We start from the raw sequence: 13,014 nt of genomic DNA on the forward strand, positions 1-13,014 counted from the left end.
CAGTAGATTTCCTTAATTCCCTTACATCTTCTATTCCTGTCAAGATCCCAGTGGGATTCCTCTCTCTTCACTTTATGGATATGAAGTGTGGGACATTCCATATGGGCTTCATTTATAGTCAGTGGAGTGAAGCAGAAGCATTTTTTTCTAGGATGTGATTCATCTCATCCTAAGACATATAAAAGCAGCCAAATGAGTCATACCTTAAAATGCCAGCTTCTCTCCATTGAATATATAAATTTAGATGAATAGCTGAAATCTGAGTGTCGTACATATGTGTGCTGCTGAAACCATGCTTGTGGTCTTCAGGGTTATACAAAGAGACATAAACAAGAAAGGTAAGAAATGCTTTGAAATTCTGGAGCAGATTAAATAGGTGCTAAGTTCCTGTTTCCTTGTATTCTTATTATATCCATTACAACTTATTATTCCACCAGTATCAAACCTCCTATAGATTAGACTCCTAAAACCCACACAAGCAACTCTCCCCAGGTACTTAACGGCCACATGAAATACCCCCCAAACTTGACTGTTCTTTGAGACTAAACTCTGCGTGAGTTAAATATTTAATTCAATAAATGAACAAAAATAATTTTATATCAAAATGCTCATCAGGTGCAAAGAGTACCCAGCAGCCTATACAGGGAATTCTACAAAGGATGCATGATTCCTTTGTCAGTCCTCCAGCTCAGTGAATCAGTTTCTAACACGAAATATTTTGAGTTGTTAAATTGTCTTGAACTGAACCCAACAGTATTGAATGACATAGTGGTCCTTAAAAATATGCATTTATTAGAAATTTGCTACTGTTGTTACTTGTGATATGCAATTTCATCAGCTCTAATACATGCCATCTTTATCATCAGCTCTGTACACACATTAAGCAAAGATGAGTAAGTGTGGTGGACCATATAATGCTCAAAATTTTACAGTCATGAAAAAATACAAGAAGGCTTACTTGAGCACTGTTCCATAGGCCACCCCCCACAGGAATTTTACATGCATGGGGAGCTGTTCTAGAAGAAGTTGGTATGGAAGCTTAGCAGCACAATTCTGGTCAGTCTAGTGTATAATAACAGACTTACCAGGTGTCTTGGTCTCATTAGGAATCAAGCAACGCACAAAGTGAGGATGGGTGCTTCTCAGGTTAGTCATCAGCTTGTTTAGATTTTCCTGTGAATAGAACAAAACATGGGGTTTGAACTCTGAGCTACAAAGCTTTTGCATTTTTATTCAGATGTCGAAGAGCTGTGGCTCAGTTTTAAGAGGAAATTCACATACCCTGAACACAGCAGACACTGTCTGGAAAGAGCCCCCCTTCTTCTTAGCACCTTTCTTGCCACCACTACTATCACCTTGGAAGAAATACATAAGAGCTGAATGGTTAGAGTAGGCAGTGTGTTATGGACTAATATAAACATTATATTTTGATGTGAAAGTGATTCAGCGCTGCATGGGAGTTTTATGTGAACTGCTGCCAGCTGGTTATATATTAATCAGTGTTTGGTATATTTTGGTCTCAGATGCACAACTTAAGTTGCGTCATAATGTGATGTGGCTGTGGTAGTATGTAACACTACGGTCTGACATAAACTCCATAGCAGTTTACTGTGTACCACTGGAAATTGGTTTTACTTGAAGATATACTCTCAAATTATTTTTATTTTGTTGTAATGTGGTGAAAGGCCACATGAATGGTTCAGCGGTGGACATTTGTTCATGAGTGCAGTGAAGCCTTTAGGAAAAATTTGTTCTAATGTTCCAGTTGAAGAATAGGGACCTATTCTGAGTTACGGCATCCCCAAGGCAATAAATGAAATACAGCCTCATGAATACAAACCCAAAAAGCTCAGTACCTTTTCAGAATTGCTGTATTGTTGAAGTCATTTAAATGGAGAATTAAATGGAGTCTTCTCTTCTCACCTTCCTTGTATTGATGATACTAGTAAGGACCACAACTGCTTCATCCCCACTGTTTTCTAGGAGTATGTGGTACCCTCTTGAGCCTCAAACCCAGCTGCCCACATGCCTGTTGACATGTTACTCTATACTAACACTTCTTTATGCCTAGCATCCGAGTTTCCTTTTTTTTTTTTTTTTTGTGGCAATCTGTATGGCTATTTTTGGTAAAACAGACCCATTGACTGTCTTACTTGACAGCCTTAAGTCACAAAAAAAGGCAAGAGGTTGAACTGCTCTCTGATGCCCTTAAAGAACTTCTAAATTAATTTGTCTCTCTCTCTCTCTTTTTTTTTTTTTTCCCCTGTTGCACCAGGACTGCTCAGCTGGATATGAAATAGTTCTGTGATCTCCTTGAAGATGTAAGGCTGTGAACCTCTCCATTACTTTTAGCTCTTCCTGTTCACCTAAAGAAATAAAACTCTGTCTCCTAAGGCTATAAAGTGCTTACATTTTGCACATACATGTATATTTGGCACCTGTCTGGATGATGGCTGACCATGCATATGATTCACAACTCAGTAAGCCAGGAAACATCCAACTCCTATCATTTTGTTTTGAACTTGCTGAGCATTGCTTCTGTGCACCACACCACATAAACATGGTGCTTTCTGCAGTTATTCATGATGGTATCTCAGTTTGGCATACCTGTGCACGTGAATAGGATGAGATTAGGGATGATGAGAGGCTAGAGAATACAACAAGGAGGAGACATAGACTTAATTTTTTTTCTTGCCTTATCAATCATCACTGAAAAACGCACTTACTTGTTTCTGCACCAGCATAGTTAGAGTAAAGGAAGGACAGGAGCTTCGAAGATGATTTCTGGTACAGCCCAACAACAGTTTCATTCAGGGGATCCTTGTTCTTGTCAAGCCAGCCAGAGATGTTGTAGTCCACTGTGCCAGCATAGTGCACCAGGGAGAAGTGGGCCTCAGCCTTGCCTTTGGCAGACTTGGGCTTCTGGAAGTTGTTGGACTTGCCCAGATGCTGGTCATAGAGCTTGTTCTTGAAAGAGGTGTCAGTTGCCTTGGGGAACATGCACTCCTCTTCCAGGATGGAGAAGATGCCCATGGGCTGGGAGAAATATGAATATATGAAGAAAGAAAGTGTCAGGGACAGAGAAAGTAAATAAAATTTCACTTTGCATGTGTTTTGTAGTTTGTTACAGTGACTGTAATTTCTACTGCACAGGTTCTTAATACATCACTAGTTACTATAATAATCACACATACTATAATTAGACTTTGCTGCTCAAGCCACTACTATGAAAACGGCAACTTGGCAGTAGAGTTTAAACACATCTTTGAGTGAGAGGCTTGTGATGCACATTATATTCAACAGCTTCAATCATCTTTGCCCTAAACTCTTTGGAATGTAAACCAGTGAAATCAAAATAGGAATTCAGAAGACAGGTTTCAGTGCCCTGTTCATGGGACTGATGATATTTTGTAGTTCTGTTACAAGTCATCAATTGCCAATTGCCAATGTTGAACTTAGTTTGATGGCTTCTCAGGAATGTGAATAGATAATATCTAACAAGTCCTGTGCGGTCTCCAATGGATGTGCATGATGAATTAGATTTTCTTCATCTTATATGGGGGAAAAATGGCAGCAATCTGGTGCTTTAGAATACCCTCTGACTTCTAATTTGTCACAGAATGTATTTTAAAATTGAAATACTTCAATACAGAGGCATATACTTAGCTACATGAGGGCCTTCATCTGAGCTACATTAGGAATCTTCTGATAGTGCAGATATTTCCTCTAATTTTGCTGAAGACACTGATCTGACTTGCACTTCATTGGCCTAGATAGTATTCTAGGAGTTCCTTCTTTTAATGTACCTACTATATATAATATGGTAAGACTCTATCTATCTAGTGACATTCTCAGATCAGATGCTTACATCTGATGTCAGCTAGATAGCTGCCAAAGCTAGAATTAGGGATCCTACAGAACATCAGCAAACACAGGAATTGGGTGTTGGGAAGGAATACCAAATTTTGAATTAAACTTTTGCCCACTAGGTGTGCCTGCTGTATGAGGACTCTGGGGTTAGGATTAATTTTGCCCAGCTGTAGGTGTCTCTAAAATAGAATGTAGATCTGAGATAGATGTCTGTATTGTTCTAGAATCAGTGGAAGCATTATGCAGACATTTCACAGTATCAATAACAGGATGTATTTTATGAGATGAATTGCATCCTAGAAGCATCATCTTCTTTCCTGCTGTTCCAAAAGTGACTACAGTGCTAGATTAATGCAGGTGATGTAATTCCTCTGTCTCTAACCACTCTACATTTCATAGACATGAGGCACAAAATATGTGGACACTGAGCAGTAAGTGTGGATTTTGAGTGTTAAGTATAGCAATAGACACCAGCTGTGAATGATAGTGTTGTTTGTAGATGCTACTGTGTGGTGAGAACAGTGGGAGGTTATCAAGAAATGTGAAGCTTTTATGTGCAAATACATCATCCATGGGTATGAATATTAAGTTGTGAATGTGCTCATGAGATAGCTGAATGGGCACCAGGCTGGGAATAGGTACTTGTATTCTCCTGAGAAGGAAGATATTTGGGTGTGTGTACAGTAGATTTGCACATAATATTTAAGTGCTGTGCACAAGTAACCACTGGACACTTACTCCTAATGCTGTAGTTGGGGGTTAATTCACATTAAGACCACCAGCGCAGTGGCAGTGGGCAGTGACAAAGGAGCCAGAAAGAAGAAGATTGCTACAACCAGGAACTCTGAATTCTGTCAACTACTACAAGGACTAAGACTTGAAGTTTAACCTTACTGTCTACTGTTGAAAGCAAAATTAACATTGTGCTTCTCTCCCTTCCATCGCAGCCATGTTGTCCAGATTTTTTTTTTTTTTTTTTTTTTTTTTTTTTTTTTTTTTTTTTTTTGTGGAGAGGCAGTGTACCTCTCCAAAATGTCAAAATGTTTGATTTTATAAACTGCTTCTTCTGATGGGAGAATCATTCAACAGTAATTATTCAATTTATAAAGAACATAAGGACTAAAATAAATTACCAGGAAATAAATGTGCTTTTCTAAAATTAGATTTCCTCTACCTTTTCAATGAGTTCAATGCAGGCAGCCAGGTCCATTCCAAAGTCAATGAACTCCCAGTCAATTCCTTCCTTTTTGTACTCCTCCTGCTCCAGCACAAACATGTGGTGGTTGAAGAACTGCTGTAGTTTCTCATTGGTGAAATTGATGCACAGCTGCTCCAGGCTGTTGAACTGCAAATTCAAATATAATAACGCCAGTTAGTTTGGAAAAATAATCAATTGGCAAACATACTAACTGTAACTCACATCAAAAATCTCAAAGCCAGCAATATCCAGGACACCAATGAAATGTTGTCTGGGCTGCTTTGTATCCAGTTGCTGGTTGATTCGAGTAACCATCCACAAAAACATCTTCTCATAGACTGATTTAGCCAGAGCCCCCACTGAATTGTATACCTGTAAGAAACAGCCACAGCAGTAAAGAAAGTTAGATTAGCATTAGTTGAAATAATTGTCTGAACAAAATGAAAACCAACCAGCTCTCTAGATACCTGTTGGACATTTTGTCCTTTAGTCACGTATTCATTCCCAACTTTCACCCTGGGATAGCATAAAGCCTTGAGCAAATCAGCAGAATTCAGACCCATCAGGTAGCCAGCTTTGTCAGCCACTAGGAAGAGATACAGCAAAGGAGTTCAACATAGACAAAGATGTCATAGTCCTCTAGAATATTTCTGTTACAAGGAGCCTACTTCAGACACTACTCAGATACTCAGATGTGCCTGTTGTCAAGGGAAGCTTGTCTCAGCTGCACCACACTCCTGTGTTTCATGCCTAGGGAGCTGTAGCAGTGCTTCATCTATGTGTTTCATCTAGTGCTTCATCTATCAGTTTCCACGTGGTGCATAAATTAAATCAGTGACTTTGTGGCACTTGCACAAGTTCGTAAAATTTACTTTCTAGAAGGGCAGAAACAGTCTTGAACTGATGGGCACTTTATTGGATGAGGTTCCTCTCTTGCCTCCTAGTGCAGTTCACAAATGAAGTCTGCAGTCAACCCCTACCTTCTGTGCTGTCTGGCTCTGCCTGCTCCTCCCGCTGCTTCTGCTTGAACTTCATGTTCCCATAGTGCATGACAGCCCCTGTTAGCTTGTATATCCCCACCTTCTCATCAGGGCTGAAGCCCAGGATGTCCACGGCACTCTCCAGAGGGAATAGACAAGTTGCGAAAGGTCAGAAAAACACAAGTTGGGGCTTCTGCTTCTGCCTGCATGCCTGCCCAGCGCCAAGTGCGTGCAATAGCAGCTGGGAGTGGCCGCGGCTGCTGCAGAATGACAGAGGCCACCTCTGCACCCAGAGCAGAACCTGGCTCTGACAAGGAGTGCCATTGCCATACTCATATCCATTGCCATACTCACATCCGTTGCCAGCAGCTCCTCACTGTCATCAATGCTGGCAACAGTGATTTCTCCTTGGCTCACATAGGCAAAGTCGTAGGGATTGGTTGAGATAAGGAGGAGATCTGCAAGCATACAGTGCACCTTTGATGGTACGGGGAAAAAGTGCAAAGAGAACGCACTGAACCAAACCCAGAAATGCTGGCACTCACCAATGAGCTCTGGCTTCTTATTGGACATTAGCTGGTAAAAAATATGATAGCTCCTTTCACTGGGTAGCTGGAAAGTCACTCTGGATTTCTCCAAAAGATCTAAGAAAAAGAGAGATGCCACTGGTCTCCTGGGAAACTTGAGATCACAAATGCACAAATTCTGCATGTGCTGACTAGCTCCAACTCACAGGTTTCGATATCTGCAGAGGCCAGCTTGCCATTTTTTCCAAAGTGAATACGGATGAATTTTCCCTGTTGAGTAGTAGAGATCAAACAGTTGGTTAGAGCGATCAATGAACGAGACATATATAGCAGAAATCTGAATTCCAACAAAAAAGAAGTGAACTCACAAAACGTGAGGAATTATCATTCCTGACAGTCTTAGCATTTCCAAAGGCCTCCAGCAGTGGGTTGGCCTGGATGATCTGATCCTCCAGGGTTCCCTAGTTACATGGAAAAAAAGGTTCTTAGCAAACCTCACTGCTATTTAATAACAAATATGGAAAAGGATACATCACAAACAGGTCATTATTACATCTCACACATGATTTTAACTTTTAGTTAGCAAATGTTTTAAGCACTCATCAGCCATCACTAAGGAATTGGTTTCACAGGGAAGAGTGCTGAAAAACTGATTTGTACTTCATTTTCTTTTTGTCCATGCTATCATATATCGTATATAATATACAGGGTAATTTCGGTGGAGCTCAGAATGTTTGAAATCTGTATGAGAGAGGCACTTCTGCATTCCCATTCACTGCTCACAAAGGCTATAACAGCTAAAGAAAACGTGAAAAATCTGGGATTCTTTTCTTGAGGTTACTCAAGCACAAGACAGAGGGAGTGGTACAGCCTCAAAGCTGAAAGTAGGAAGCACCTAAAAAGGGATAATGTAAAGTTTTGCAGTTATGTTCAAACAACCAGTAACCTTTCAGAATGCAGAAAAAAATCTCCAGAGATGCTTTGAAAAGACAAGTAGGACATGGGTGAAGCGTGATACTCAAATGCCAAATGTAAAACAGTACAAAGCAAAAAACAAAAACAAAGTACCTCTTGGATGCTGTGATGGTTGTTCCTCCCCCCCCCCCCATTTTTTCTTTTCTTTTTGTACATGGCTACAGTAGAAAAGAAGATCATCAAGCAAACATACAGTTTCAATTCTGCATTGTATCACTCCTGTTAACTGAAAAAAAAATGGGAGGAAAGAAGCTTCCATGATATTATGTCTCTTCTGTGCAAGGCAGTGTCACAGAATGCTGTTTTGAAATCACAGGGCAAAGCTTTTCTCAAGGCACCTACCGAACTCATGATTGATCCTTAAGTAGTTAGGAAATAATTGTTTGCAGGGATGGTTTCCAATATAGTGCAGGAGAACAAAGAACGAGGGGAAAAAAAAAAAAAAAAAAAAAGGCAGTTTTTATTCACATGAAAGATCAGTGGCAGAGCTCAAGTTGCTGCATACTACTTAGTGTACAATGGTGCGTGCAGCCTTCAAGATCTTGCAGTGGAGAGGCAGCGCCATGCCCAATACGGTCTGAAGGTGGCGCAAAGGATTTAAGTTAGTTTGAACACGAAGCTACACCTTGCAGAACTAAGGCCACGCAGTAGCATAACTCTCTCTCTAAATATACACACATATTTTTAATAAAAAAAATCTCGAATATATAGACTAATGTCCTCTCACATACAGCTTCCTAAATAAACTTCCTCCTTTTAGAGACATTTGTGTCAGTGCTGCTGACTTCACCACAAAACAAAACAACAAAAAACACAAACAAAAAAACTCTGTTGCACAGCTGTGAGTCATGAACAGACAAGAGTGCACGGTGAATGGAGAACAGCACAGAATATCTGGCAATTCTTTACACAAATTCAATCTGGAGTACAGTCTGGGTTACAAATTGCTTGAACTGAGAAAGCAGTCTTGGGAAATGTTACATACTTCCCTTATTTTATGCTCTTACCTGGCATCTGATTTCAGTCTATGCCTGAGATGGGATGTTGGGAGAGACATAATTTAATGGTGTTTTATTTTGTGGTTTTATGAAGAGAAAGATACTTCTTAGAGATTGTGAACACCAAAGAAATAGAGTATTCTGTGAATAAACTCAAGAAGAGACCAGAACAGCTTGTTGCCCATCTGAGAACCTGGTGAGTTTTCTTATATCAAATACAGCCAGTACAGCTGTCTCAATGTTTTTGTGAGATCAGTCCCAGCATAGTGAGCTGCTGGTGAAAATTGAACCCAAGTTATACAGAAATGGTGCTAATGGAAAGAGAGCTTGTGATGAACTTGTCTTTGCCATAACAACCCATCAATCACAGACACCTGCCTCTGAGTGAGAAAAGAATATTCAGCCTTGGAATCTCCTTAGATTCTGCTGTGCCCTTGGGTACTCAAATAACGCACTGACAGGCATCACCCTCTTTGATGCACATACCTTCTCACATACTGTGATGACACACTTGTGCCACAAGGATGTTTGTTGCTTGCTCTGTGCTAGCCCATGCCTTGCAAATGCACTAGTGGGCTCAGATTGCAGCAGCTGTGCTTGTACTTTCCTTCCTGGAAGGATCTGTTCTGAGGTTACTTTCTAATTGTCTGGCAAGTGGTCCCAGCTGTCCCAAGTCTGACACTTTTTTCACACTGCCCCTCAGGGCTGTTACATAGACCACAGGCAGTAATTTCTACTGGCTTGTTCTTCTGTGTGATGCAATTGAAATATCTTTAACTTCAGTGCAACCTCTCTGGAGTCCAAAGTTACTGTAATTCCCTTGTTAATAGGAATGAAACAGGGAGTTGTAACACAATCACATGCCAGTGGGAACCAACTGGTCTCTTTCAGGCACTTGGGTGGAGATAGCAGATCTCAGGTACACAGACATGTAGGCATCCATCACAGAGAGAACTTCTGCTGTCTTATATCATTTTCCTCTGGTCAAACTTTCCCTTGTGTAATCATTTACACTGGACTGGAGAGGAACTGAAACTTGGGGCTTTCCTACATTAAAAAGATGGCCTCTTCAAGGATCTACTTGGTAGAGTACCATGGGATAAAGCCCTGGAGGGGAAAGTGGGTCCAGGAATGTTGTTTAATATTCAAGGATCACCTCCTCCATGCTCGGTATCAATGCATCCTAACAAAGAGAAGTCAAGCAAAAATGCCAGGAGGCCTGCATAGATGAACAAGGAGTTCCTGGCCAAACTCAAACACAAAAAGGAAGCCTCCTGAGGATGGATGCAAAGACAGGTAATGTGGGAGGGATACACAGACATTGTCCAAGCATCTAGGGATCAGGATAGGAAAGCTAAGGCCGAGACAATTGAATCTCGCCAGGGACATCAGTGATAAAAGAACGAGTAGTGAAGACTTTGCCCCACTGCTGAAGGAAATGGGAGACCTGGTTACCTGGAATATGGAGGAAACTGAGACATTCAATGACTTTTTTGCCTCTTTTGTCTTCCCCAGTAAGTGCTCTAGCCACATCTCCCAACTCACAGAATCCAAAGACAAAGACTAGGAGAATGAGGTACCATCCACTGCAAGAAAAGATCAGGGTAGAGACCATCTAAGGAACTTGAATGTGCATAAGTCCATGGGACCTGATGAGCTGCATCCAAGGGTCCTGAAGCAAGTAGCAGATGAAGTTTCTAAGCCATCATCCATCGTATTTGAGAAGCCATGGCAGTGAGGTGAAGTTCCCAGTGACCAGAAAAAGGGGAAACATAACCCTGATTTTAAAAAGGGAAAGAGAGGGAGACCTGAGGAACTGCAGGCCAGCCAGTCTCACATCTGTGCCTGGCAAAGAGATCACAATCATGGAGCAGATCCTCCTGGAAACTATGCACATAGAAAATAGAGAGGTGACTGTGAAGCCAACACCACTTCATTAAGGACAAATCATGCCTGACCAATTTGGTGGCCTTCTATGATGGGGCTACAGTATTGGTGTATAAAGGAAAAGCAACAGATGTCATCTACCTGGACTTGTGCAAAGCTTTTGATACTGTCTCACACAACATTCTTGTCTTCAAATTGGAGAGACATGGCTTTGACATGCGGACCACTTGGTGGATATGGAATTAGTTGGATGGTCTCACTCAGAGGCATGGTCAGCAGCTGGAATTTCAGGAAGAGACCAGTAACAAGTGATGTCGCTCAGGGGTTTGTGTTGGGACTGGCATTATTTAACATCATTGTTGGTGATATGGACAGTAGGATTGAGTGCACCCTCAGAAAGTTTGAGGTTGACACCAAGCTGTGTGGTGCAGTTAGCACGCTGGAGTGACAGACTTGAGAGGTGGGTCTGTGCAAACCTCATGCAGTTCAACAAGATCAAATGCAAGGTCTTGCATATGGGCTGGGGCAACCCCAAATATGAATATAGGCTTGGTGATGAGTGGATAAAGAACGGCCTTATGGAAATGGACTTTGGGATACAGGTGGATGAAAAACTGTATAAGAGCCATCAATGTGTGCAATTGCAGTCCAGAAAACCAATTGTATCCTGAGCTGCATTAAAAGAAGTGTGGCCAGCAGGCTGAGGGAGGTGATTCTTCTCCTCTACTCTGCTCGTGAGACCCCACCTGGAGCACTACACCCAGCTCTGGGGTCCCCAGCACAAGCAGGATATGGACATAGCTTATGGACATAGTAGAATGAGTCCACAAAGATGATCGAGGGGCTGGAGAACCTCTCCTGTGAAGACAGGCTGAGAGAGCTGGGGTTGTTCAGCCTGGAGAAGAGAGAGCTCTAGGGAGACCTGATAGTGGCCTAAAGGGGGCCTATAGGAAAGCTGGAGAAGGACTCTTTGTTAGGGAGTGTAATAATAGGGCAAGGAGCAATGTTTTTAAACTAAAAGGGGGTACATTTAGATTAGATATTATGAAGAAATTATTATGAGAGTCATGAGGCAGTAGAACAGGTTGCCCAGAGAAGATGTGGATGCCCCATCCCTGGAAGTGTTTAAGGCCGGATTTGGTGGGGCTTTGAGTAACCTGGTGTCCCTGCCCATGGCAAGAGTGTTGGAACTAGATGATCTTTAGTGTCCCTTCCAACCCAAGCCATGCTATGATTATGACTTTAGGTGGACTTTCAGTATTTATAAGAGGGATGGGAGTTGGTTAGCAGGGGTAACAGAGCATAGGTGTGCTCAGACTGTGTATCCTGCTTGTCACCTCAGAGGCATTACACTTTCATTTAATGGTATTGCAACGCAGAAATATGTACTGATTTTGTCTGCAGAGCAGAAACTTTCTCAGCAAAACACTGAAAGAGTGTGCCTATCACATACCTGCATTTTACCAGGCTGATGGTCTTTCTTCTTCTCACCAGTAACTGCAATTGTTGCAAAGTACTGGATGACACGCTTTGTGTTCACAGTCTTCCCTGCACCAGATTCTCCACTGTTAGAATGAAACTACTGTTATAGGAAATAGGACACATTTTTACTTTGGTCAGTGTTGTCACACATATCAAAATATACTCACGTGATAAGGATCGACTGATTATCATGATCTGAAAACAAAGCCACAGAAAGAGCTCTTCAAATGAGATGTGGAGGGCTTTTATTCCTCAGAGGTAGCTAACTGACTTCAAGGGAAAGAATTATATTGAAACTGTATCACTTTGTAAGGTGAATTCTGCATTAGTCTGTAAGTGGTTTTTTGCACTCCCGACTAGATGGAGCTGTCCAAACTATAATGTTAAGCAGTGGTTCTTTATAAGGCTTCCCCACTTATTAATTGCTTTTGGTTACGTACAGACCTTGGATTGAGTATTGTTTATTTGGAGTCAGATTCTCTGCTATGATCATTCTATATTGTTTCTTCAAATTCCTTACTTTGGCACAATGCCAAAGAGCTAGCTACTGCCTTTCTTTCATTATCCAATGCTACAGGGTTCTTTAAGATGCCATAGTCAGTTTAACTTGAATTTTGCCAAAGGACTATGGGAGCTATTTCCATCATGCCTTGAGTACAAAAGGATGCAAGATGCCTGAACTGTTACGTGTTCCTTGACCAAGCAGCCAGCTTCTGTTCTTGCCAAATGACTCACCAGTCAGCATGAACTGATAAGCATTGTCAGAGATGGAGAAGATGTGTGGAGGGGCCTCCTGGCGCTTTTTGCCTCGGTAGCCAGCCACCACCTTGGGGCTGTACACGGGCAGCCACTTGTAGGGGTTGACAGTGACACAGAAGAGACCCGAGTAGGTCTGCAAGGAAGAAAACAGGCACGTTGGCTTCTGCTCAGCCTGGAACAGCAGGCCTTCCAGCTACCCCAAGGAAGACTGCTGCAGAGAACTCAGAAGGCAGAGGTCAACAAAACTCTGCAAAGACCAGGGCAGTGGAAGAAATTAAATTGGAGGAATGACCTATCACAGAATGGATGAAATTCACCGTATGACAAGGAAAGACAAA

General features: G+C 41.7%; 1 protein-coding gene across 1 annotated transcript in view; it reads right to left on the bottom strand.

The window, feature by feature from the left end:
• Window positions 1-13,014, bottom strand: part of LOC116496662 (myosin-4-like) — a 40,706-nt gene that overhangs the window by 18,399 nt on the left and 9,293 nt on the right. The window contains exons 8-19 of the mRNA XM_032199902.1: window positions 12,653-12,809; window positions 11,889-11,983; window positions 6,944-7,036; window positions 6,782-6,845; window positions 6,403-6,506; window positions 6,049-6,187; window positions 5,536-5,654; window positions 5,291-5,440; window positions 5,045-5,215; window positions 2,727-3,036; window positions 1,282-1,355; window positions 1,086-1,173 (exon numbers count right to left, since the gene is read on the bottom strand). Of these exons, the coding sequence (XP_032055793.1) occupies window positions 1,086-1,173; window positions 1,282-1,355; window positions 2,727-3,036; window positions 5,045-5,215; window positions 5,291-5,440; window positions 5,536-5,654; window positions 6,049-6,187; window positions 6,403-6,506; window positions 6,782-6,845; window positions 6,944-7,036; window positions 11,889-11,983; window positions 12,653-12,809 (1,564 nt within the window). The remainder of the gene's footprint in view (window positions 1-1,085; window positions 1,174-1,281; window positions 1,356-2,726; window positions 3,037-5,044; window positions 5,216-5,290; window positions 5,441-5,535; window positions 5,655-6,048; window positions 6,188-6,402; window positions 6,507-6,781; window positions 6,846-6,943; window positions 7,037-11,888; window positions 11,984-12,652; window positions 12,810-13,014) is intronic.

Source organism: Aythya fuligula, chromosome 18, assembly GCF_009819795.1.
Source record: "Aythya fuligula isolate bAytFul2 chromosome 18, bAytFul2.pri, whole genome shotgun sequence".
Classification (NCBI taxonomy): Eukaryota; Metazoa; Chordata; class Aves; order Anseriformes; family Anatidae; genus Aythya; species Aythya fuligula.